Source organism: Gobio gobio (assembly GCF_949357685.1).
Source record: "Gobio gobio genome assembly, chromosome: 4".
Taxonomy (NCBI): Eukaryota; Metazoa; Chordata; class Actinopteri; order Cypriniformes; family Gobionidae; genus Gobio; species Gobio gobio.
In genome coordinates, this window is record NC_137100.1 from 63,397,347 (window position 1) to 63,420,665 (window position 23,319).

At 38.4% G+C, this 23,319-nt stretch overlaps 2 protein-coding genes across 4 annotated transcripts in view; one reads left to right on the forward strand and one right to left on the reverse strand.

Moving 5' to 3' along the window:
* LOC307125795 (ras-specific guanine nucleotide-releasing factor RalGPS1) overlaps positions 1 to 23,319 on the forward strand; it is a 269,981-nt gene that overhangs the window by 99,728 nt on the left and 146,934 nt on the right. For both annotated transcript variants that reach the window (XM_079815915.1, XM_079815914.1), the window contains exon 8: positions 11,754 to 11,880. In XM_079815915.1, the coding sequence (XP_079672041.1) occupies positions 11,754 to 11,880 (127 nt within the window). The remainder of the gene's footprint in view (positions 1 to 11,753; positions 11,881 to 23,319) is intronic.
* The window catches only part of angptl2a (angiopoietin-like 2a), a 31,777-nt gene continuing 26,465 nt past the window's right edge, over positions 18,008 to 23,319 (reverse strand). The window contains exons 4-6 of one of the 2 annotated variants that reach the window (XM_079815917.1): positions 22,288 to 22,558; positions 20,616 to 20,862; positions 18,008 to 18,102 (exon numbers count right to left, since the gene is read on the reverse strand). In XM_079815917.1, the coding sequence (XP_079672043.1) occupies positions 20,663 to 20,862; positions 22,288 to 22,558 (471 nt within the window). In that variant the 3' untranslated portion in view covers positions 18,008 to 18,102; positions 20,616 to 20,662. Of the gene's footprint in view, positions 18,103 to 20,089; positions 20,863 to 22,287; positions 22,559 to 23,319 lie in introns of those variants that run through there. The other variant, XM_079815916.1, reaches the window with a different exon arrangement.

Consider the following 23,319-nt stretch of genomic DNA (forward strand, 5'->3'; position numbering starts at 1 on the left):
TAATTATTATTATTTATTTTTTTTAATTCTCAAAAACCATGCATAAACATTTTTCTCTCAAAAATACAAGCATGTACATACATGTTGCTCTCATATTATGGTAGCCCAGTTTGTGCTAAATACAGTGCAATTACACTTTTGCCATTAATGTGTTTATAAGCAACTGAAAAATACACAAATGTCAGAGCATGTCAAAACTTCTAAAGGGCCCCAAAACAGCTCAGACTCCTAGGGGTTAAAAAAAATGTTAGCTGATATCTTCGAAACCGCTACTACGATCGAGACAAAACCAGTGTCAGAAGTTCGAAAACATAGGTCGATAGCTATGCTAATGCCCAAATGTTCATAGTAAGGGGGAGTAAAATCCAATCAAAGTCAGGTGTTTCGCTTGGCCCCGACAATTGCTGCTTGCAGCTATATATTTTAATTGTTATTTGTATTTGTGTCTTTTTGTAATTAGTTAAAACTAATTATAAAATAATTCATTATTATCATTATCATCATCATCATCATCATTTTTATTAAATTTGATTGGCTTCCTAAAAACCAGTGTCAATGTAATGTGGACTGAAACTCAGCCTGATCTGCCGATTTGATTTCGCCCTGCAACTCATTTCTACTGCTTCTGTTACACTTTTGCAGGAACCAATCACAGACTGGCTTATCCACCTGGCGCACTATTGGCAGGTTTAACACGATGACGAATAGAGAAGCGGTGGCTGATCACGCCTCTTGTGGTCTGATTGGTTGAAGGACTATCCAATTGCGTACAGAGTCATTTAATTTATGCCCGTATATCACGTCTCTTGTGCAGTAGAAAATACAGAGCAGACTCCACAGACTAATGTTAAATTGAGCTTTTTTTTGGTGATAGCCAGACAAGATTGAAACACTATCAAAACTAAAAAGAGGTTAGAGTCCACTTTAAAGTCCAACTACACAGTGAAAAGTTGATCAAATCACAGTTCAAATCACAATAGGCCTATATGGCAAAATATTCACAATATAACTTTGTCGTGCAGCCATACAAATATTCAAGTGTTCCGAGGCCAAACGATTGATTTGTGTGAAGAAAATCTCCAAAAGCGATCAGCGTCTCCATCCGCAGATCATGTATAAGTTCAAGTTTCAAAAATTGCCGCCCGAAGAAACTTTACGTCAGATTTCATAGTGAAACTGCATTGGCTCTCGTGTGTCTCGTGACTAATTGTGTCATTATGTCAGCTTTGATTGTAAAATGTAATTGGCTCTCGTGTGTTTCGTGACCAATTGCGTCATGCTCAAGAGCCGTGTGTTTCATTTGAATGAGATATGACTGTGTGTGTGTGTGTGTTCACGGAGCAACGGGATCATCATTTCATCGATTACGTTAAGATCAACTCTGTTCTTTACATGAAGATATCATATGACTTCAGAAGACTTGGAATGCTACATGAGTTAATACTTTTATACTGTCTTGGTCAGTTTTTGCAATAAATACCTGTGACTGTACATTTATTTACCTGTTGTGTTTTATATTATTGAGAAGTGGGTAGGTTTAGGGTAGGAGTGGGAGTTGCTCCAAAATATAAAAGTAGCCTATAAATATTCATAAAATCATGTCTGCTTTTACAAATGCAAATAATTAAATGTGTCTTGATCTGAAACATTAGGCAAACAACTGAAATCAAATGGAGCACACCGCGCGTCAATATAGTGCTTCAGATTTTGACGCCTTGGGAGTGAGAATGGGTTGTCTGGGGGTACTGTTCAAGTAAATATTTTACGTTTAAAGGTCCCATGGCATGAAATTTTCATTTTATGAGGTATTTCAACATTAATATGAGTTCCCCTAGCCTGAATATTGTCCCCAAGTGGATAGAAATGTTGATCGGTGTAAACCCGAGTTCTGGCTGTCTCTCTCTGCCTTTGAGAAAATGACAGGCCAGACGAGCCAATCCTGAAGTCTCCTGGTTTGACGTCCAAGCAGGAGCGGTTTCCTCCCTTTCCTCCGCCCAGAGAATCTGCCACACCCATGCAAACACTCGAGATCATTAACGTTACTTGTGAACGAGTGAACACTGGCAGTTTCTCAGTGTTTGGATGTACAAATGAAAACAGAAGTCTTTCTTCAGTTCCTTCTGATCTGTGATCATTGATTTATTATGTGTAGCTTATTATTTATTATTTGTGGACACGCAGCGGCTTCTCTCTCTCCCGACAGAACAGTGTTTTCGTGTTTTCTATCTTGTGAGCCAGTGTTTTTGTACGTCCTTGTCGCGTCTATCTGTTCTAAAATGTGCATACAGTCTTTTCTGTTTAACATCAGCAGTCACATCTTTAGAGATAAACTTCACGCACGCCGAAGCTCGGCCTCCAACATCCCCGACCCCCAGTACTGCATCTGGCCCACAGCGGAGGCACCAAACGCGGCGTGAGATTAAGCAGAAGGGGGGTAAGCGTGAGGGTATCCGGCTAGCCAGCTTTCCCCACAATAAACTGGATTACATTCGATTACTGCTGTTGTGTCTTTGTTTGCGCTGTGTAACGTTACTCAATGCGCGTCAATGACGCTATTCATATGATTGGAACATATCTAGAAATAATGCTATACTCAACACTTACTAACTCGTTCATCTCGCTGTAATGGTACATTGCATGTGTTACAAAGTTGGTAGAATAATGATGAAGAGGACTCGGTGTGACTGGGACTCGTGTTTATTCAGAACTCTCAGAAACAAACACAATAAACTCGCGCTGACTGACAGCGCTCTCATAACTCAGTAGTTACTATAAATAACTTTTTTAGCAATCGCTTCGTCTCCGTGATGTCCGGTTCGCGAACGAATCATTCTTTTGAATCGGTTCTTTTTAGTGAACCGAACCAGTTCACCAAATCGGACTGAATCGTTCTAAACGGTTCGCGTCTCGAGTCAGCGCTGATCCATAATTTACTAAAGTTACTAACTTTCTGACATGAGTGACAGCCCCTCCGACTAGAAATAAACTAATAACCTGAAGTATATGCTAGTAACTACAACAGTTCACCCTGAACTGAGACATGCTGAGAGAACTGATGTGAAGTGAACACAGGTCCATCTGTCTCTGGCAGACTCGTGCCTGCTCGTGCCTCGTTAAACCACGCCCCCTCCGCTCATTTAAAATGCAAAGATGTCAGCCAATCACAACAGTGGGCGTTTTTACTGAAGTCTCACAGAAGACACGCCTCTTGAAGCAGGGCATTCAGCCACAGGGCAAACAGCAGTATAGAAAAAATGCCTTTTATTTCTAAATTATGACATTTTATGATGTAAAAGTCATAACAATATAAGTACACCTCAGAAAACACTATAAAATAATAGAAAAATGCCATGCCATGGGACCTTTAAGAGGTTCGGCTGACAAAAAAAGTTTAGGAACCCCTGCACTACACTAATGAGACGCTTCCAGTTTTATTATTTGTTTGTTTGTTTCTTTTTCCTTTTCATTTTGGAGTGAAATATTTGGACATTTTATTTGTTTCACAAGATGTGTTTTTATTATTTTTAGCTGATTTTTTTTAAATATATCAAATAGTGATGTAATCAGATATCGAAATAGGTAGATATAATAAATATAATACATGAAAATATTTTAGAAGATGATGTTTTAATAACAAAGTTTTTGGTGTAGCCTACTTGCAGCCCTTACAGCAAATCACACTGTTCCAAATACCAAATCAGAAATACGTTCATCATTGTTTCTGTTCTTTTAGTGTGTGGTTGCATGTGTTTAAATGATTTGTCTCTTTTTTCCAGTATGTTCGTAGTTCATGTAAACATATCTGAGGACTCCAAGCTGTGTGTGTGTGTGTGTGTGTGCGCGCTTGTGTGCACGCCGTGTTTCCTATAGGTCTCAACCACTTCCTCTTCCATTGCAATCCATCCGTACTCACAGAGGGGATCAGAATCCATCCCTTCCCCGGCTCACGCAGATTCATCCGTCACATTTTCCATCTCAATGAAATCTGCTGCTCACCACAAACGTGAAACATGACACAGTGTCTTCCTAAACGTCTTATCCCGCTGCCAACTATAACACCAAGATGCTGACTGTCCTAATTTCATATCCCATATTCCATTTTATCGGGTCATTCTAAAGTTTCCATGCTGGTGAAGTTGAGTTCTCTTGTCTTTATAGTTTTGGTCCTGACTGAGCTTAGTCTGAAATCCCACCATAAAAATGTTCCTACGTAGCCACTAAAAGAATATCTGTCTGCGTGCATGTTCGGAAAGGGTTGTGTCAGTGTGGAGTGAAATATTAACTGAGTCTGAACATCAACTAAAGGAAATTTCCTCATGCGTAATATCCTTTCCCATCATTCCCACTCTGCCTTTTACAGTATGTCCATGTAATTGACATGACTTTAACTTGTATTGCAGTACTTGCTTAAAGAGGATGTAAAACACATTCTTTCGAAGGCTTGATTGTGTTTGTGGGGTGCACTGTAACATGTGTTCATGCTTCGTTTTTAAAAAATTGCTTTATTTTTCATATATTTGACCTTTATTCTACACTGCTCTGTCCCTCCTTGTAAAAACGGTCTGATGGTTTCCGGGTTGTATGAAGCCAGTCCCTCAAAAATACGTGATGGGCTCTGATTGGTTAGCTGGCCCAGTGTGTTGTGATTCGCTAACCGCCTAGTGCACGTTTGTCGGAAACGTCACGCCCCTTACCTTTACTGGTAGACTGTACTTTGGTAGTATTAGAAACAATGGCGTCAATAAAACAATATGAGCCCGAATCGGACCCAGAACATTTTAGTGAAGATGATCGAGCAGAACCTGTTCAAGAACGGCTGTTAAACGACGTTTCAGAATGGTTTGTTTTTTGTTGTTGTTGTATAGCCTGCTACAGTCCTCAAACAGATTTTTTTGAGTAAAGACTGCGGATCTATAGTGATCGCTACTGAATGTCATCGTTACTTTTGTATTTTTAGAACGATTATAGCCAAATATCTGTCGCAAGAACTATTAACCCAAAACGAACACTAAACATTGGCTTTACTATAGTAGACAAATCAAACACAGAACCATGTTTAGCAAGCCTGTAGATAAACAAGCATGTAGATAAACAATACATAAAAGCTCTAATCAAAGAATAATTTACACCAATTCCAAGTTCGCTGTTGAGATTCAAAAAAAGTTTGTAACGTTAGGCGGATAACGTTAAGTATGAATGAGCATTTAACAAACGGGTTTGCAGAGCCAAACAGCGTTGTCACTTGTTTACTTCCTTGCTACAATAAATTAACAATACGAACTATTACAGGAAAATACATTGATGAAAAATAAATCATACTTACAAGTTGTGGCCCGTAAACAGCTTTTGTTTTTGAAGTTGGAACTGCTCCATCTTTCAGGACAAGCCGTTGTGCGGATCCTGCATTGAATTCGCTAAGATTGTGGAAGCTTTCCTCCGTAAAATGTGCAGCACAGAGAGCGAGATAACCATTGATCCCTAACTCCTCCGTCCCTAGGAAGGCTGAACAAAGTGGACGTGCAATCCGGATGAAAATAACAGCGTTTTCGTCAGCATTGCGGCAACACCATTCCAGCCTACTAACCAGATCAATGATCACTAGGCCCTATTTTAGGGGGGGCTTCTGTGATTAACCTTTATAACATATGAAACCCCCCTAACTACCTCACATTTGGGATCTAAGTGATTGTAAACCTGCCTACATTGTATGATTAAGGGATGTACAATATGGTCATGCAGAATAAGGCATTAATATTTGCTTTATAAGTAATAATAAATAGCCAATATCCTAATATGCATACTAATAAGTTACTAGTTAATATTGAGAACTGGACCCTAAACTAAAGTGTTACCATTTTTTTTTTTCATATCCTCACTGGGGGCTGAGCCCCCCCCTAAAATGAAAATCATAGAATCGCCCCTGGTCACGCTCCCTTAAATTGGCTTGGGATGAAATTGACCACATGTTCAGTGACTATATTTGCATCTAATGTGGCAGAAGAGGTGAGCAGAAGAGACTTCTTTCAAAAGCATATAAAACTGTAACAGGTAAGGCAACAGTAGCCGCGTTTCCATTACCCTTCAAATTGCGCAAATTGAAATTGCGAATTGAAAATACGCCCAATGGAAATGCGTCAATTTCGCAAAAACTCCCATATATCGCAAAAAAGTTTTTACGCTCGCATGAGGTGGTTTTTCAGGCAATTCGAAAAAGGAAATTTTCGCAAAACTGCAATGGAAACAGTTTTTTCGCATTTACAGGTCACCTGGTACGGTCACGCATTGCTCTCACATAGGGCCTACATATCATTTTTTTCCCACTCAAGTATGTACGAGATCTTATGTCGTTAAAACGACATATATTTTCTCCTAATAAGGAAAGTGGCGTAACTTTATAATGACGGACCCCGATGCAACCACAAATATCATAACTATCTATAGGCCTACTGTAATTATGACATATATTCAAGAAATGTATTAAAACAGAAAGACGCTATAGTTTCAGCCTTGCTCAAAGACTAGGTCAATCCATTCCCGATGATCTTGGTTTGCTTCTTATTTATTAAATATAGCCTACAGCCAAATAGTTGATTAAACATTGATCAAAATTAAAATACAATTTATACAAAAGAAATTAATTTTAAAGAAAGACTTTCTAGAAAACACAATTCAATTTTGCTCAAAATCCATGTCTCCAGACATATGCGCATCTGATTAGCCTTACTCATGCTGCTCACTTTTCATAATCAACATATGAAATTAAAAGATTATAATATTTAGACATAGCCTAACTATATGAAACTAAATAGGCTACGTTTTCTTTAACCCTCTTTCCGTAGAAGTCGTTGTCGCCTTTTGATGGATTTTTTCCTACTTCCAGCGGAAACTCAAAATACTCCGTCATTTTTAGCCATACAGAGATCAGTGCAAGATATAATTATAAACTGTAAACTCTCTACTTTTATTTGTGTACACTCACGATAACAGCAAAGGCCGTGGACTCAGGGAACGGATTATTTTCACTCCACTCCAAATGCTGTCTTCATTTCAAAAATATATTTTGTTTATTAAACGCAAAGTTTTTAATTTCAAAAGCATTTCTAAATTCAGTTTATATTTCCAAAAAACTAAATTCCGAGCCAAAATAAGGAAGTGGTAAAAAAAACGTTGAGTTACCACCATGCAAATTCAAACTTTTCGCTCGTCTCTGTATGTGGCAATGCGTCACAATAACCTGGCGTATGTAAAAGTCGATCATTCTTTACAGATGATGGTATGTTTGGACAGAAGACGAGTTCTTTATTAAACTATGTGCCGCTCAAGTATAAGGTGCTTTCCTTGCCATCAGTGCTTTAACACTCACGTCTCTTTCAAAAATAATGACGTGCGGTGGCTGGGATATACATAAACCTAACAACATACGTAGCATGAACTTTGGAATGATTGCGCAATATTTTATATATTGCGCAATAATGATTATATATTTTTTTGTCGACTTTTAGAAAATATCGCAAAAGTTTTGCGCAAATCTGTAATGGAAACGCGGCTAGTGACACATGGTAAAAACACTGTTACTCACACTTGTGTTGCATTACTGTCAGATCCAATAAAGTCAGCACTGCATAATATTTTATTTTCAGTCTCTCTGAAAAGCCTGCGTCGATCTGTGTCCTGTTTAAAAATGGGTCCGCAGAAAAATGCAGCAAACAAACAAACGGTGTCTTACTAATGCGAGATGTTAAACATAAAGTTAATCCACGTTTTCTTAATGATAGGATCACAAGGAGGGCAATGCAAAGACTGTGTTTTTCCACAGCTTGGCACTGCAAAGCGTCTTGTAATCTTCAGCGGCGTCTCTATCATTTGTGTTGCTCAAGTATTCCTGTGTACTCGTGTCTCTCTCGTATTTACTACATGACGTGTGTGAGTCGGTGGGCGGGGCTAAAGAGGCAATGATGTGGATGTAGGCGTTGATCATCTACTGTCTTTTTCGCAACACTATGATGTCATACAGAGACAAATCCAAAACGAGTTGTTTTAGATGCTTGGCTCCAATAAAAACAGTTTTTGGATTACCGATGGATATTCTTATATGTCAGAAGTTTCTAAGTTCATGACCCCTTTAACATTATTGAATTCTGTGTCAAATGAGAGCTTTCACCATTAGTATATATGTACCAGCATGTTTATATACAGTAATATATGCATATTTACCACTGAATACCTTGACTAGCACCTTGATGTTTCCATCTCAAAGTTTCGAGCCCGAATGCACCACAGCTCTGTGTTTTCTGCAATGGTCAGTGGAATTTAAAATGTGTCTATTTCTTCCCGTCATGAGGTATTTACCGCTGCAAATGTACAAGCTTTTAGCATTGTCCCCTAGAGCCTCGTAAACCAATGAGATCGCAGCTTCCATGAGCTCATGGCGTGACCAGCCGGAGTCGTTATTAATGAGGCACATGTATGGAGACGCTTTTGCACCATATGCCCGCTCTGGCTTTGGTGTTGTTGGTTGTATTTTGGAACAAGCTGGGTGGGCAAAGGTAAACTATTAAACCCTTCTGGGGAAAACAGGACGGACTGTTTAGGATAGAAAATGTTTTGCAATCGTTAGATTAGGTTTTCAGTGTTCCTCACTGATCCTTTAGATGTTGTTGCACTTGCAGAGTGGAGAATGTTTTCCACTGTCATTTAATTTATCATCACTGGTAACACTTTGCAATAAGGTCTCGCTTGTAAACATTACAGTGCATTAGCTAACGTAAACTAACAATGAACAATATATTTCTACAGCATTTATTATATAATTGTACATGTTAGTTCAAAGTGCATTAAATAATGTTAACAAATACAACTTTTGATTTAAAAAATGTATTAGTAAATGTTGAAATTAACATTGAGTATGATTAATAAATGCTGTAGAAGTGTTGTTCATTGTTGGTTCATGTTTACTAATAGAGTTAGCAAACAATCTCCAAATGAAACCACCTTGAAGGCAAATCTGATAAGTTTGTGTTCACATTCTTCAGTGTTTAAAAATAAGCTTTCCAAAACAGGGTTTCCGCAGCGATGCCATAGAAGAACCATTTTTGGTTCCCCAAAGAACCTTACCTTCTTAGGGTGTGTTCACTTGGCATTTTATCACCGAACCTAAAGGCACAGGGATATGTTCACAACCTGATTGTTCAGCTTGTATTGCATATATTTTGTGGCGGAACTTACGGAACATCGTATCCCGTTTTTGGTTCGTTTACATGTCTTTGGTCCGTGTTGCATTCATATTTCATTCGAACCACACCAGAGTTGGTTTGGAAGCGGAGCGAGACCCATCTTTTCAGTCTCAGTCTACTTGTTTGGTTCAGATGCAGCGTTCACACTTAGGGCGTTTTCACACCTGAAAGTCCGCACCAAGGTCCGAACCGAAGTTCATGTTTTGATACATTTTATACATTGGGTTAGTTTTGGTTTGGTTTCACATTGCAATTATGCGAGTGCACTAAAGAACTTTAAATGACACACTTGCGTCCACTCGTCATCATCTATGTGGGCTGCATCTGTACATTGATTGGTTTGTAAATGGATGTGCGTCTGACGTCAGCGTCTTTTTGACAAGAATGAATGAACAGACGCATATCGTTGCCAATAGTGAACAGTGCGCTTTGCTTGACTATTTTCTTTTCGTTACGTTTAAAAGTGGACATTTAAAGCTTTCTATACACATATTTCTCATGTTTGTGAGACGAGTAGCTGCTGAGTTTTGGTTTATTTGAGACGCTCCAGTTCATGTGCAAAGCATGTGATCGCTCCTGCGATTATTGTCTGCTAGAGACTATTTGCGTCTTATTTATTAAATCCAGGCAATTATCTGATTAAAATTAAGATACAAGTTATACAAAACGAAATTCACATTAAAGAAAGGCTTTCTAAGCAAAATCATACAACATTTCTTTCAAAATCATTTCTGGCCTTCTGTCTTCTGACATATTGCGCATCTTTTCACTTTTCATAATCAATGTAGCCTAGATGAAATTTAAAAATAAGATTATAATATTTAAACATAAACAGGAACTTCCTGTAAATGGTCTGAAAGTCCGGACCATACAGAAAATGCTTTCACACTAGAAACGAACCGAAAACTTTGTTCAGTTTGATATGGACCGTGGTACGGGGGAGGTTTCACACCTGTAATTTTGATTTGGACCAAACTGAAAAGTCCTAAAATCCGGACCATACAAGGTAGGTGTGAAAGCGCCCTTATTCAAATGAACCACACTAACTGAGCAATCGCACCAGAGTTTGTTTTAATCCAACTAAACATGCCAAGTGTTAACACAACCTTAGCGTGAAGGATATTTAAAAAATCGAAATAACCTTTTTCACACTAATAAATAGCCTTGGAATGGAAAGTTCCAAGATGCCAATAAAGAACCCTTATTTTTAAGGGTGTTAGCTTTGAAATCAATAGGTTTCTAAACAGCAACTTTATTTTCTTCTCAGTTTTCTTCTCAGACAAAATGTCCCCACAAATACGGTAATATCCCAAATATTTTGGTCCCCATGAGGAAAACAGCTTATAAATCAGACCAAGTGATGTGTTTTGAAAATGTATAAATGCAGAAAGTTTTGTGTGATTGGTAGGTTTAGGGTAGGGTTAGCGTAGGGCGATAGAAAATGCAGATTGCACAGTATAAGAATCATTATGTCCATGACAAGTCCCCATAAAACATGAAAACACAACGTGTGTGTGTGTGTGTTTTCAGAGTGTGTAGCGCAGGTCAAACCCCGGGCACGACAGCTGTGAAGTCTAAAAGAAGCATCAGAAAACAGTTGGTTTGATAGTTTCTCTCCACAGGTTGTTCATCCTTTCGGGACGGGCCGCTAAAAGCTGCTTGTTTGCATTTGCTCGGCATGTTGAGAAGATCCCCTTATGATCCACCAGCTGTGCTTATTCACTGGAAATGTATTTGAAATTGTGTTAGGGTCAATTTAACCCACTTTTGATTGTTAAACTTTTTGAAGCACTGGTTAAACTGTTTATTTCTTCTTGAATTTTGTGACTTGCTCATTTAGGATCATGAATTTGCATGCAAAGTTTCAACACGTAGATTTGTTTTGGAAAGGCTGTACAAATTTTGGTTACATCGATTGTGTTTGGGGTCAAATTGATCCCCATTGTTTTCGATACAATTTTCCAAGAATCAACACTTGTCAAACATTATAATATGAAATGCAATAGATTTTATTAAATTTACAACTCGGTTTTCTCGAAATTGAAGACTCGTGACAACTCATTAAGAGACTGAAAAATCATTGTTCACTGAAAATGTATTGACTACAGTTGAACGACTGAAAAAAAATGGTTTAGAATGAACTCTGAAACTATTTTCACTTAGAAATTAAAAGTAAATATCTCAAATAATTACAAAGAAACACAAGTAACACATTGAATTTAACATGAACACTAAAATAAGAAAGACCGAAATACTATTTACTTGTTAAAACTTACTTTAATAATCTTTGTTTTATCAGTAACATAATTCAAATAATGCATAGAATGGAATCTGTTGACTTTGTGTATTTGCTGTGCTGAAAATGTTCTATTGAATTCAGAAGTGTTTCCATGTGTGTCTGATTATGAGCAGCTTGTACCTCATTAAACTTTTGTTAAGTAGCTTCCCAATATGGTCTGTTTTGATAGTGTTTCAGATGAAAAACTAACAGAGTGCCACAACTTTCCTGTTTTTCTTTAGCTGATCAATAGGAAGGACAAGGCCACGTTTGACAAGCTGGACTACCTGACCTCTAAAGAGCATAACTACGCCAGGATGAGAGAGTACATCCGCTCCCTAAAGATGGTGCCCTGCATCCCCTACCTGGGTGAGTCCTCATCTCTTCTCTCTCTCAGGGTGCTTTCACACTCGGTTCGATTGCCTGGTCCGAACCCGAGGTTGATTGGTCTCCCCTCCACCTGCCCCGCTGGATTGTGTTCTCATTATATTATTTGGGTCTGAACCGCGGTGTGTTTGCATCATCAAAGCAGCAGCTGTTTACCCCTTTTGCTTAGTACCTACGGTGGCAAAATGCATTGCTCGCCTCACTTTTACATTTTGGGTTTTGAACCTTTGGTTTTGTTTTCAAAGCGTCAGCACATAAGGACACTTGCGTCTGTCTGCAGCGAATGTACTGATAGGGTAAAATGAGATATAGATTCTCTCTGCTTGCAGTCCATCAGTCAGGTGAGGAAAGTGAGTTAGAACACACACAAACACCAACATTTTTCAAATCATCAACAGTGCTTGACATGAACTTTTTTGCTCGCCAGCCACTGTGGCTAGTGGTTTTCCAAAGTCACTCAGCATTTTCACTGGCCACAAATTTAATATGGAAACCATGGTGGAAAACTGACATATAGATATCTTTTTATATTATCTCATAATTTGGCAGCAGGTATATTAGGCTGCTGTCACTTTAAAACCTGACGCACCGATCCATTGCACTGTTACACATGCGCTTTCTTTCTCAACTGTTTACATTCACTTAAAACAAAAACTGACTGTGTTTATATGAATACTCGCCAAGACCGACATTTTGACATTATTTCGGGAGTATTTGACTGTTTGAGCGCAATAAGCATCGAAAACTACTCAGCAAAAATCCCAGTGTTAAATTAAATCTCCTCAGAGTTTATTGGACTCCACACTTAGTGTTAAGTGTGTTAAGAGTGTTAAAAGTAACTCTGAAGCACTGTTAAAGTTAATGAGATAATTAAGAGATTAAATAAGTGATGATTGAACATTAGTGAAGACACCTGATGATAACGAACAGAATCACTGAAGGAAAGAGTTAAGTCATCATTATTGCGATCAGTGTTTGCTTTAGTTGGGCTCTTGACCCCTGACTTTTTAACATAATTTTTTTTCTGGCTGTGTTAACTGTGTTTAGAAAACACATTTTGTTATGGCAAAGAAAGCACAGAGAAAATCTGTTCAGGAGTTGATTATGTTTTGATTAACATTATTAATGTAATCATCATTTAGTGACCTGATAAACTAATATCATTCTGAGACCAATTTCTAAGTATATGGGTGATGTGTTGATTTTACATTATAGATTACAACAGCTCTGTGAAGCTACAGCATGAGATTCTATACAAAAAAGTGTGCAACTACTTTATTGCTTTAGACACACACAGAGACATCAAGAATCAGCGTATGAATCTCAACAATGGTGACAAACAGCATATCAGATACACAGATTAACTCTGAATATCACAAAGCTACTACAAAGTCACATAAAACAGCAAAAATGGTAAGAATAAAAGAAATTACTAAAACAATTAATCTTATTATTTATTCATGCATCTGTGCATGCTGGGAGCCATGGGTGAGTTTTGATTGGTGCACCCAAAATGTACGGCAAAAAGCTTTTTGATGGCCACCATTGTTGAGATTCATACGCTGATTCTTGATGTCTCTGTGTGTCTGAATGACAGAGGGATTCAAACCTTTTTTGAACAGAGTAACTTTTAAAAATCTCTCTGATTATATTGAAATCACCAGATCTTATGCTGTAGAATCAGGGCTGCTATAACCAATAAAGTAAACCAAACTCGAAAATTAGGCTCTAAATGACATCAGTGATTCAGCTCATGATAATTATGTTAAAACACAACCAAAAACACCTGCTCACATTATCTTTGGACTTGTCTGGCTGCTATAAATCAGTTACAGCAGACAGACAAAAACAAATGTTATAAAACCAAGGTCAAGAGCCCAACTAAAGCAAACACTGATCGCCATAATGGTAACTTCAGTGATTCTTTCCTTCAGTGATTCTGCTTGTTATCATCAGGTGTCACCGCTAATGCTCAATCCTCACTTAATTAATCTCTAAATTATCTCATTAACTTTAACACTGCTTCAGACTTTTTTTAACACTTTTGAGTGTGGAGTCAAATAATTAATTTAACACTGGGTTTTTTCCTGTGTAACTCAATTTAGTGTGTGCACTTTGGGTGTGAGCACAAAGTCTAGGGGCATGAGTAAAATTATGAGCAATTACATGCAATCCCACACCGAAATTCAAGCCCTGTGACAGCAACAATATTCATCCGGAGCAAATAAAACAAGTGAGCGAGGGGAGGCGGGTTTCTGTGTAACTCACTGTTAGAGAGAGAAAGAGGTCATGTGTCTATTCTGAGGAAAAAGAGTTCTGGAAGCGTTTCAGATATTTCAGTATCGTTATGTATCGGAAATAAAATCTGTATTTTTGACAATACTATATTGCACTAAATCCAACCCACCAAAGTGGCTCATAGGAGTGACTGCGTTACACGCCACTGCTGAAATACACCCGGGTGGTGGTTTGGCAGGTGTTAATGTCAAGCCCTGGCCATCATAGCTGTTCACTTCTGTGATGTTGTATGATTGCGTTTATATTAGCAGTGAACTGTATCACATGAACCGTTCCTCATTCCACCGGTTAACGGGTTCAGAAAACAGCGTTCACGTCATCCAAACCAACCGAACTCTGACATCAATCCAACATTTTTAACATCTCATTCTTGACCATGGGAACAGGGTTTGTCTGGTTAGTGCATCCCAGATCATGAGAGACACATGTGTTTTATCATCATCATTTGAATATGAAACATGTCCTATTAATTTAGGCATTTTTCAGTGTGTTCCCATGTTCTCTCGCACTAATGTGTGTATTGAACCCCAGTGTTTGTGCTCTGAACTCTAACAGAGATCACGGGGCGTACGGTTCTCATTACCTCACAAATTCTCAGTAAGTCTGAAGACTCAACAATGAATCGATTCCAAACCCTCTCTCCTGTTACAGCGATATCAATGATCGGAGATTGTTGGAAACCGTCTCATATTCTTCAGCACTTAGTCATTTACAGCTGCTGGTCTGAGTTTACTCAAATTGGGAGAAGATGGAGGGATGCCGTATGGCACATATTAGATAGTCTGGGTTTGATTTGTAAAAAAATGTAAAGGTGCAATTTCTTCAGGATTGTCTGAGAAGTCATATTTTGATTACTTGAGCGTATTCTGTCCAAGAAATGTCATGTTTTTGCAGTTTTGTTATTGGCATCGCATGTTGAAGTTGGTAGTTTTGCACACTCAAACCTTTGACTAAACATCATGAAAAGGATAAACATATTTAGCAGCTCATTCTGGCCTAGAACGGTCAACGTAGACAGTAAAAGAGATTGTTTGTCTGGCATGTAACGCATGGAAAAACACTGAAACAACATTGTTTCCTTGCCTGTGTGCAATATGTCTGTGGGAGTGTTGTTTGAGACAGTTGTTTTTGGACTAAACAGTGGTGCTTTTATCATGTTTAGTGAAGATGGAAGATAGCAACAACACAATTTGCATTAACGTCCTCTAAATCCTGGACAGATTGAAAAGTTTGATTGTAAAATAGTTTACTGCGGTCTGTAGGTCAGATTGACGTTGAATGATGCATATACGGGGATATTGGCTCTCTATCACTTTTTGTTTATTCACTGATTTACTCTTCTGATGCAATGCAATGTAATCATTAGGGCTGGGTAAAAAATATTGATTCCTCGATTTTAATTGATTCTCATTTTTATGAACCGATATCGATTCTTAAACCACACGAATTGATTAGTCTATCCTGTTTTCAGTTGATGAATGAATGGAACTCTCTAGCGCGCCTCACATCCAATAAATTGCAATAAGCTTTCTGCTTTGTTACTTTTGATATGAAACAAAGTCTCAGATTTCAAATTCTGTCCATTTTACTAGGAAAGGCTCTTTAATGTGGCATGACAGATCGCTGTGGTGCCTCAGTTCAAGAGAAGCGGCAGCTCGAAGCGCACATGAACCGAATCTTCTCTTCCGCTTTAATACCAGTTACAGCGCCAAATAAACATGAACATCTGAAGGTATGTTAAAAGACACAGTACAACTTACCAACATCCGTATCATGTCTCATGTAATCGCAGCTTGTAAATGTCAAATTTACCTCGGAAAAAAACATATTCAGTGACCATAAACTCGTTAGTCAGCTAAAAAAAGGAACTCTAGAGAGGAGCATTTTGCTAAATATATGCACCATATTACATATTCATTTTAATTGTTAATGATCTTCAATATATAATGCATGTTTGGATAAATATGTCAAGTTGACAGTAGAAATATAATTATGTAATTGTAAAGTTAGTATTACAACTTCATTATAAAAATGTTCTTGTGGAATTTAACTTGTATAACTAGCTAGTGCAGTATTATAATTCAGTTGTGTAACATTATAATATATGAAATTGAATGCCTGAATCATATAAAATTCACTTTTAGACCTCTTAATTGGGTCACTTAAAATTTATTCATTCCATAATTTTGAACTTACATAAACAAATTATGTTTGTTTAACTTAATTGATTCATGTGGGACCGATGTACACAATTACATCATGTAAATCCAACACACTTTTTGTTCAGTGTAGTTTACAGCATTAGTTGAGATTTTTTCCTTGAGAAGATTTGCCATGTGCCTGACATATTTCCAAAATAATCAATATCGAATCGAATTGAATCTGAATCGAAAGCTTGGGAATCAAATCGAATCATGAAATTTGTGTCAATACCCAGCCCTAGTAATCATCATCTGTTTGAATTTTTAATTAACTTGATTAATTAACTTCATTTATGCAATTATCAGACACTTTTATATAAAGTGACTTGCAAAAGAAGAACACAAGCAAATGTAATGTACAATGCCAGGTTTATTATACAACTATATTAGGAAGCAAGCTAGATGATAATACTTTGCGGAAAATTTTTAATCGATTGGCAGCCCTATAAAAAAGCTTAAAAGATTGAACCAGAAAAAAAGGGATGTTTAGTATGAGAACTGTCTGACCGACCCTGGGCAATGTCATGCTTTGTGCATAAACTCTTAAATACCGTCATGTGTTGATGTGACCTAGCACATGGTATTCAGAGTATGTCCTAGTGTCCTTAATATTCCCTGTCATGCTGAACAATCAGTTCGCTGTTCTCTCTTTTGCGTCTGCTTACGGTAAACATGGACAAAATGACGGCACTGATGCTGCAAAACCCCTCACCGTCTGTTCCATAGTTCTCAGAAACTTTTGATTTAGTCGTGCAGGCACTTTTAAACCCCTTCGCCACTGTTTTATATTCATTTTAAACTCCGCATGAATTGAAAATGAATCATATTTTTACTTTCATAATTCAGGTTTCCATCATGATGCACTGATGCATGTTACTTCGAGATGCTTTTTACAATTTGAATTGTGAATGAATAAAATAAATTCAGCACTTTTTTTCCCCCTCTCAATAAAGTCCTGTTTCAATTGGAAACACTTCATGTTACACAAGTAAAATGTGTTGCAAATAGCATTTTATTTAAAAGTTTATAACTTTTGTGACGACCAGCAAAAGTTAGATTTTTACATGTTTTGTTCATCATGATAATCTTCGCAAATGAATGCAACTTTTATGAATTTTTAAAGCCTAAAAACAATCAGCTATAAATGAAGTACCCTCAAAATTACATGACTTCAATGTCTCCACTGCGCTGCTGACAACTCTTTCAATTTTTTTTTTAAAAATCCACAAGTTGGAAAGTTTGAGTTGGATTAGTAAACACAACGTGGCTGTAAAAGCGACTAGTGAGTGTATGCGTTTTCATACTGACTTTAATGTATTTTCCAGCCAAGGTTTTCCTCATTTGGAAACTAATGTCCATGTCAACCTTTTTCATTCATAATGACGTTCGAGCAGCAAAGTATCGGGATTGTTCTCTTGCAGGACGAACCCTGAGTCTCCCGTAGGGCCCTTAGAGCCTTTGACCTTTAGAGGCTTGAACAAACGAACACATTGAGCTTTGAACTCCAGTCCATCTGTTGGCCGTTCTCGACTTTCGTCTTTCATGTTTACTGTAGGACAAGACTTGTTTTTTTGCAGTTTATCACAAAAGAGCTTGTCTCTAAACCGCAGTAGCTGTACATAATTTATTGGAACATTCTTTAAGTACAAAACACAAACATATTTTGCGTTACAAAAACACACTCACTCATAGGCCCTGTTTACACCTGGTTTTAAGATGCGTTTTGGTCGATCGGATCACAAGTGGACAACACTAAATAGGCTACAGGTGTAAACGGGGTCTAAAACGTTTTGAGCTTGTCCACTTTCAACCACATCCAGAGGTAGTCGAGAACAGATTCGACCGGATTGCTTTCGTAGTGTAAACGCTCGTGTGTTCGAACAGTCACAAAAGACCGTCTACTCTCCTATATCGATCGACCAAAACGCATTTTAACACCAGGTGTAAACAGGGCCTTATCTTTTATATACAGTACAGATGGTTTCCAAACAGGACTCATGGACGTATGGATGCTGTTACACTAAAATAGTCAGTAATATACAAGACAGACATCTTTGGGATGTTTGCAGAGGCTTTGTGTCTCTTAATTTACAATTTAGCTATAGGGGTATACACAATGACTAGGCTAAATTACAGCATATTTATTGTTGCCTGAAAAATCCCTTTAAGATGTCCTGTGGAGTCCACTTCGCAGGGCACAATTGCAACGGTACCCATCATTAAAAGTCAATGCTATAAACAGATCAAATGTTGAAGAGGCTTTGCATTTGTGCTACTAAAATTAGCCTAGACATTGAAGTTCTCGGAGGCTTCACTTTGGAGATTTAAATGTTAGTTTAGCCAAATCACATCTCTTTATTTACAATTTAGCTTGTAAAAAGGTGCATACACAATAACTACTAAATGTACTTCTAAATGTTGACAAATCCCTGTAAGAATTCCTGTGTAGTCCACATTTGCGGTGTACCTTTAATTGGAAGTCAATGCTATAAACGGATCAAATGAGGAAGAGACTTTGCATTTATGGTACTAAATGTAGCTGAGTCGTTGAAGTTTTCAGAGGCTTCACATTTGTGCTTTTAAATGTGTTAATTTAACCAATTCACCTCTCTTAATTAAAGGGTAAGTTCACCCAAAAATGAAAATTCTGTCATTAATTACCCTCATGTCGTTCGACACCCGTAAGACCTCCGTTCATCTTCAGAACAGAAATGAAGATATTTTAGTTGAAATCTGATGGCTCTGAAAGGCCTCCATTGGCACAAGGCACTTTACACTCTCAAGACCCTTAAAAGGTACTAAAGACGTCGTTACAAAGTCCATCTCACTACAGTGGTTCTACAATAACTTTATAAATCGGCGAGAATAGTTTTTGTGCGCAAAAAAACCCTAAATAACGACTTAGATAGTGATGACGATTTCAAAACAAGGCATCATGAAGCTTCGAAGCGTTATGAATCAGTGAGTCGATTCAGCGGTTTGAATCGCCAAATTTCAGCAGTTTGGCGGTTTGACACGCGATCCGAATCATGATTCGACTCATTGATTCATAACGCTTCGAAGCTTCATGATGCCTTGTTTTGAAATCGGTCATCACTATGTAAGTCGTTATTTAGGGGGGTTTTTTGCGCACAAAAACTATTCTCGCCGATTTATAAAGTTATTTTAGAACCACTGTAGTGAGATGGACTTTGTATCGACGTCTTTAGTACCTTTTAAGGGTCTTGAGAGTGAACCGTGCCATTGTGCCAATGGAGGCCTTTCAGAGCCATCAGATTTCAACTAAAATATCTTCATTTGTGTTCCGAAGATAAACGGAGGTCTGACGGGTGTCGAACGACATGAGGGTAAGTCATTAATGACATAATTTTCATTTTTGGGTGAACTAACCCTTTAAGATAGTAACTGTGTACACAATAACTAGGCTAAATTTGCTAGTTTTATACTACTAGTTTTTGCGTGAAAAAATTCCTTTTAGATGTCCACTTCAAGGGCACAATTGCCCTTTATTGGAAGTCATTGCTATAATCGGGTATAATGGTATGAGAACCATTCAAATGCCTTCACTAGTACATAACAGATTGTGTTTGATAGCACTTATGTAAACTCAAGGTTTCTTCAAGGTTAGACTTCCTACAAATAGGTGCATACATGTATCTTTCATTTATTGTGCACAATAACTACCAAAAATGAAAGTTTTTGCATGAAAAGTCCACAATTGCAATGTGCCCTTTATTGGAAGTCAATGCTATAAACGGGTATAATGGTATGAGAACTGACTGATTTAAACTGTTCAAAAGCCTCCGCTAGCACATAACAGATTGTGTTTTATAGCACTAATGTAAACTCAAAATAACAGCTCTTTTCTTCAAGGTTAGACTTCTTACAGTGAGAATGAGGTTACAGATGCCTGTTAAGATCAGCTCACGTAAACGCGCTGACTATATCCCCATTTTAAGCGCACTACTTGTAATGGCTGTCCAGCTTCAGGTCGTGTTGCCAGGGCTGAAGATTATAAAGTTTTTCTAGCCTTTTGACTTGCTCTTCAGTGTCCACAAACCCTGGACACCATTGGGACCTGTCGCTCCAGGAAACCCAAAAAGCCGTGTCTCCTTCGCGAAGTCATGTTTTGGGATTTTTGGATATGTATGACTGCATATTAAGGATTCATAAACAAAGTAAACAATCAATAATTAACAAAGAAATTGCACTATTTACAACGTCTTTCGAGTTATGAGATTTGTGTTTTCCTTCACATGATGTTTCTAATGGAAAGTGTTGGGATTTGGCCGGATCATCATAGTGACCTTCTTCAAGGAATACGACCCACCGCGGAACTCGGCCCAGTAAACTCCATCCTGGTAACGGCTGCGGTAATGCCCACCGCGGTACCATACGCCATTCAGGTTGGAGTGGGCGCAGGCGTTGTACCACCAACCACCCTTCTGATAGTGGGCACAATTTCCTGTATGAGAGAAAATTAGGTTTGAGTGAGTCAACACTGTGACTTTGAATTCTGATATAGAATTACACACTGTTACACATTGATTCCATTACGAATGCTGCAGTGATGTCATTTTGTTCGCAAACCTGGAATTTAGTACCATCCTGGTTCCCTTTGCAAACAGCCAATTGACCTATCGGTAAGCCCCTCCCCTCGATTACAGATGAGCCAATGGCAGTTGAGTATCAGTTGCGCTGGAACCGGAACTCGGAACCGGAACTCGGAACCGGAATCTACATTGTTAAAAGCGCTATATAAATAAAGTTGACTTGACTTGACATCTTTAGGTTTCAGCGCCATAGAGAACCATTGGAAAATCCGAAGCTCTCATCGGTTTGACGGTGTTTATGCTACAAAAATGCTAAAACGATGTGGCACTGTAACACTGATTCCAGGGATCCTGAGAGGATTTTATGTTTGTCATACTCTCATTAAGTTACGATTAAAGTCCCTGCTAACATACAAACCGAAATAACTAACTGTTCTCACGTCATGTAACGTTAACAGTGTAGGTCAAAAACACATACATTTCTGTGCGTTTGGATATGTTTAAGGTCTTCATTATCTGTCTTACTATGCAGGGACTCCTATTTTGATGGGTATTATAGTCTACGGGTAGTGAAAGGGAGAGCTCGCACTCGCAGTTGTTTTCAGATACAAATTTTACAGTTTATTAGCACCCCCCGAAAAGGCATAATGTCTGTAGATGTTTGTTTACTGTTAGTTGTATGAGTGTTTTTGTGTAATTTGCTGTGTATGTTAATGATAATGCAACGGAGAGAGAGTTTGTGAATGAGACGTTAATGCGCACTTCTTATGCTAATTGTTTGTTCAGCTCTTATGGTATTTTTTTAGAGTGAAAAAGGACGCAATAAACTTAATAAACCATCAGTTAAGTTTGGCCATCATTTGGAGGGGGTATTCAAAAACATCTTGGGATAAGGTTTTCACACTGACACTGTCATTGTAAGACAGTTAGCAACTTTTGTTTGTCCGAGTTAGCAACAGTAACTAAGGGGGGCGTGGCTTACCGATAGGTCAATTGGCTTATTGCAGAAAATAAACTCTGTGACTAACAAAAGTTTATGGTTCTTACAAGTTTTGTTTATCAAGATAATCTTCACAAATGAAATGTGCAGCCTAAATACAATCTTCAGAAGTACAGAGCTGTAAAGAACTACACCACAGTTGCATGACTTCAACAAAATCCATTAAATCAATTGACCAAAAATGTAGGACTTATTTCTGCAGCACTGTATAGTTAGTGCATTTAGCCCTTATTGGACAATGGAACTATGCAAAGATCTCAGTAAAGAAGCCGGTTGTGATAAGGACACGTCCCCCACAATATTCAGAATAGTGTTTGTTCAGTGCTGGTTGTGATACCTGTGTACACATCGTGATCTCTGTCTAAGGTGGTAAACTGTTTCCCATTGTGCCAGGTGAGCGAATCCCCGGCGTTGCCATGGTAACGGCCCACCCTCAGCTTGTAGAAGTCGGCCTCTGGCTCCAAGCGGAAACTGGCGTATTCTGCGAACGTCTTTCTGCCTGACCAGTCCTCGAGAGTCACCAGCAGCTTATAGTTGCCTTGGTTGGTCAGCCAGTAGATGTTCTCCAACCCAAGCCAGTATTCACCATCGATGTTCCCAAATCCTTGCTAAATAAAATAAAAAAAAGAGAGATTGGTGTTTTGTAACAACAATATATAAAAACATAAAAAATGCAATTTGATGATTCAAAGTAGTAGCGAGTTGTAGTTGATTATATATTGTTGTGTCTTTCATCATTTCACTGGTACCACTGTTTTATTTATTTCCTCCGCTCTAATTCATCCCAAAGGTGTTTTATCGGATTGAGGTCAGGCCAGCCAAGTTCCTCCACACCAAACTCGCTCATCTATGTCTTTATGGACCAACGCTGTTGAATGTTAGAACAGGAAGGGACCGTCTCAAAACTGTTCCCAAAAAGTTGGGAGCATGAAATTGTCCAAAATGTCTTGGTATGCTGAAGCATTAAGAGTTCCTTTCACTGGAACTAAGGGGCCAAGCCCAACCACCCCTGAAAAACAACCCCCACACCATAATCCCCCCTCCACCTAACTTTACACTTGGCACAATGCAGTCAGGCAAGTGCCGTTCTCCTAGCAACCGCCAAACCTAGATTCGTCCATGGGATTGGCAGACAGAGAAGCGTGATTGGTCACTCAGAGAACACGTCTCCACTGCTCTAGAGTCTAGTGGTGGCGTGCTTTACCCCACTGCATCCCACGCTTTGCATTGCATTTGGTGATGTAAGGCTTGGATGAGCTGCTCGGCCATGGAAACCCATTCCCTGAAGCTCTACACACTGTTCTTGAGATCATCTGAAGGCCACCTGAAGTTTGGAGGTCTGTAGCTATTGACTCTGCAGAAAGTTGGC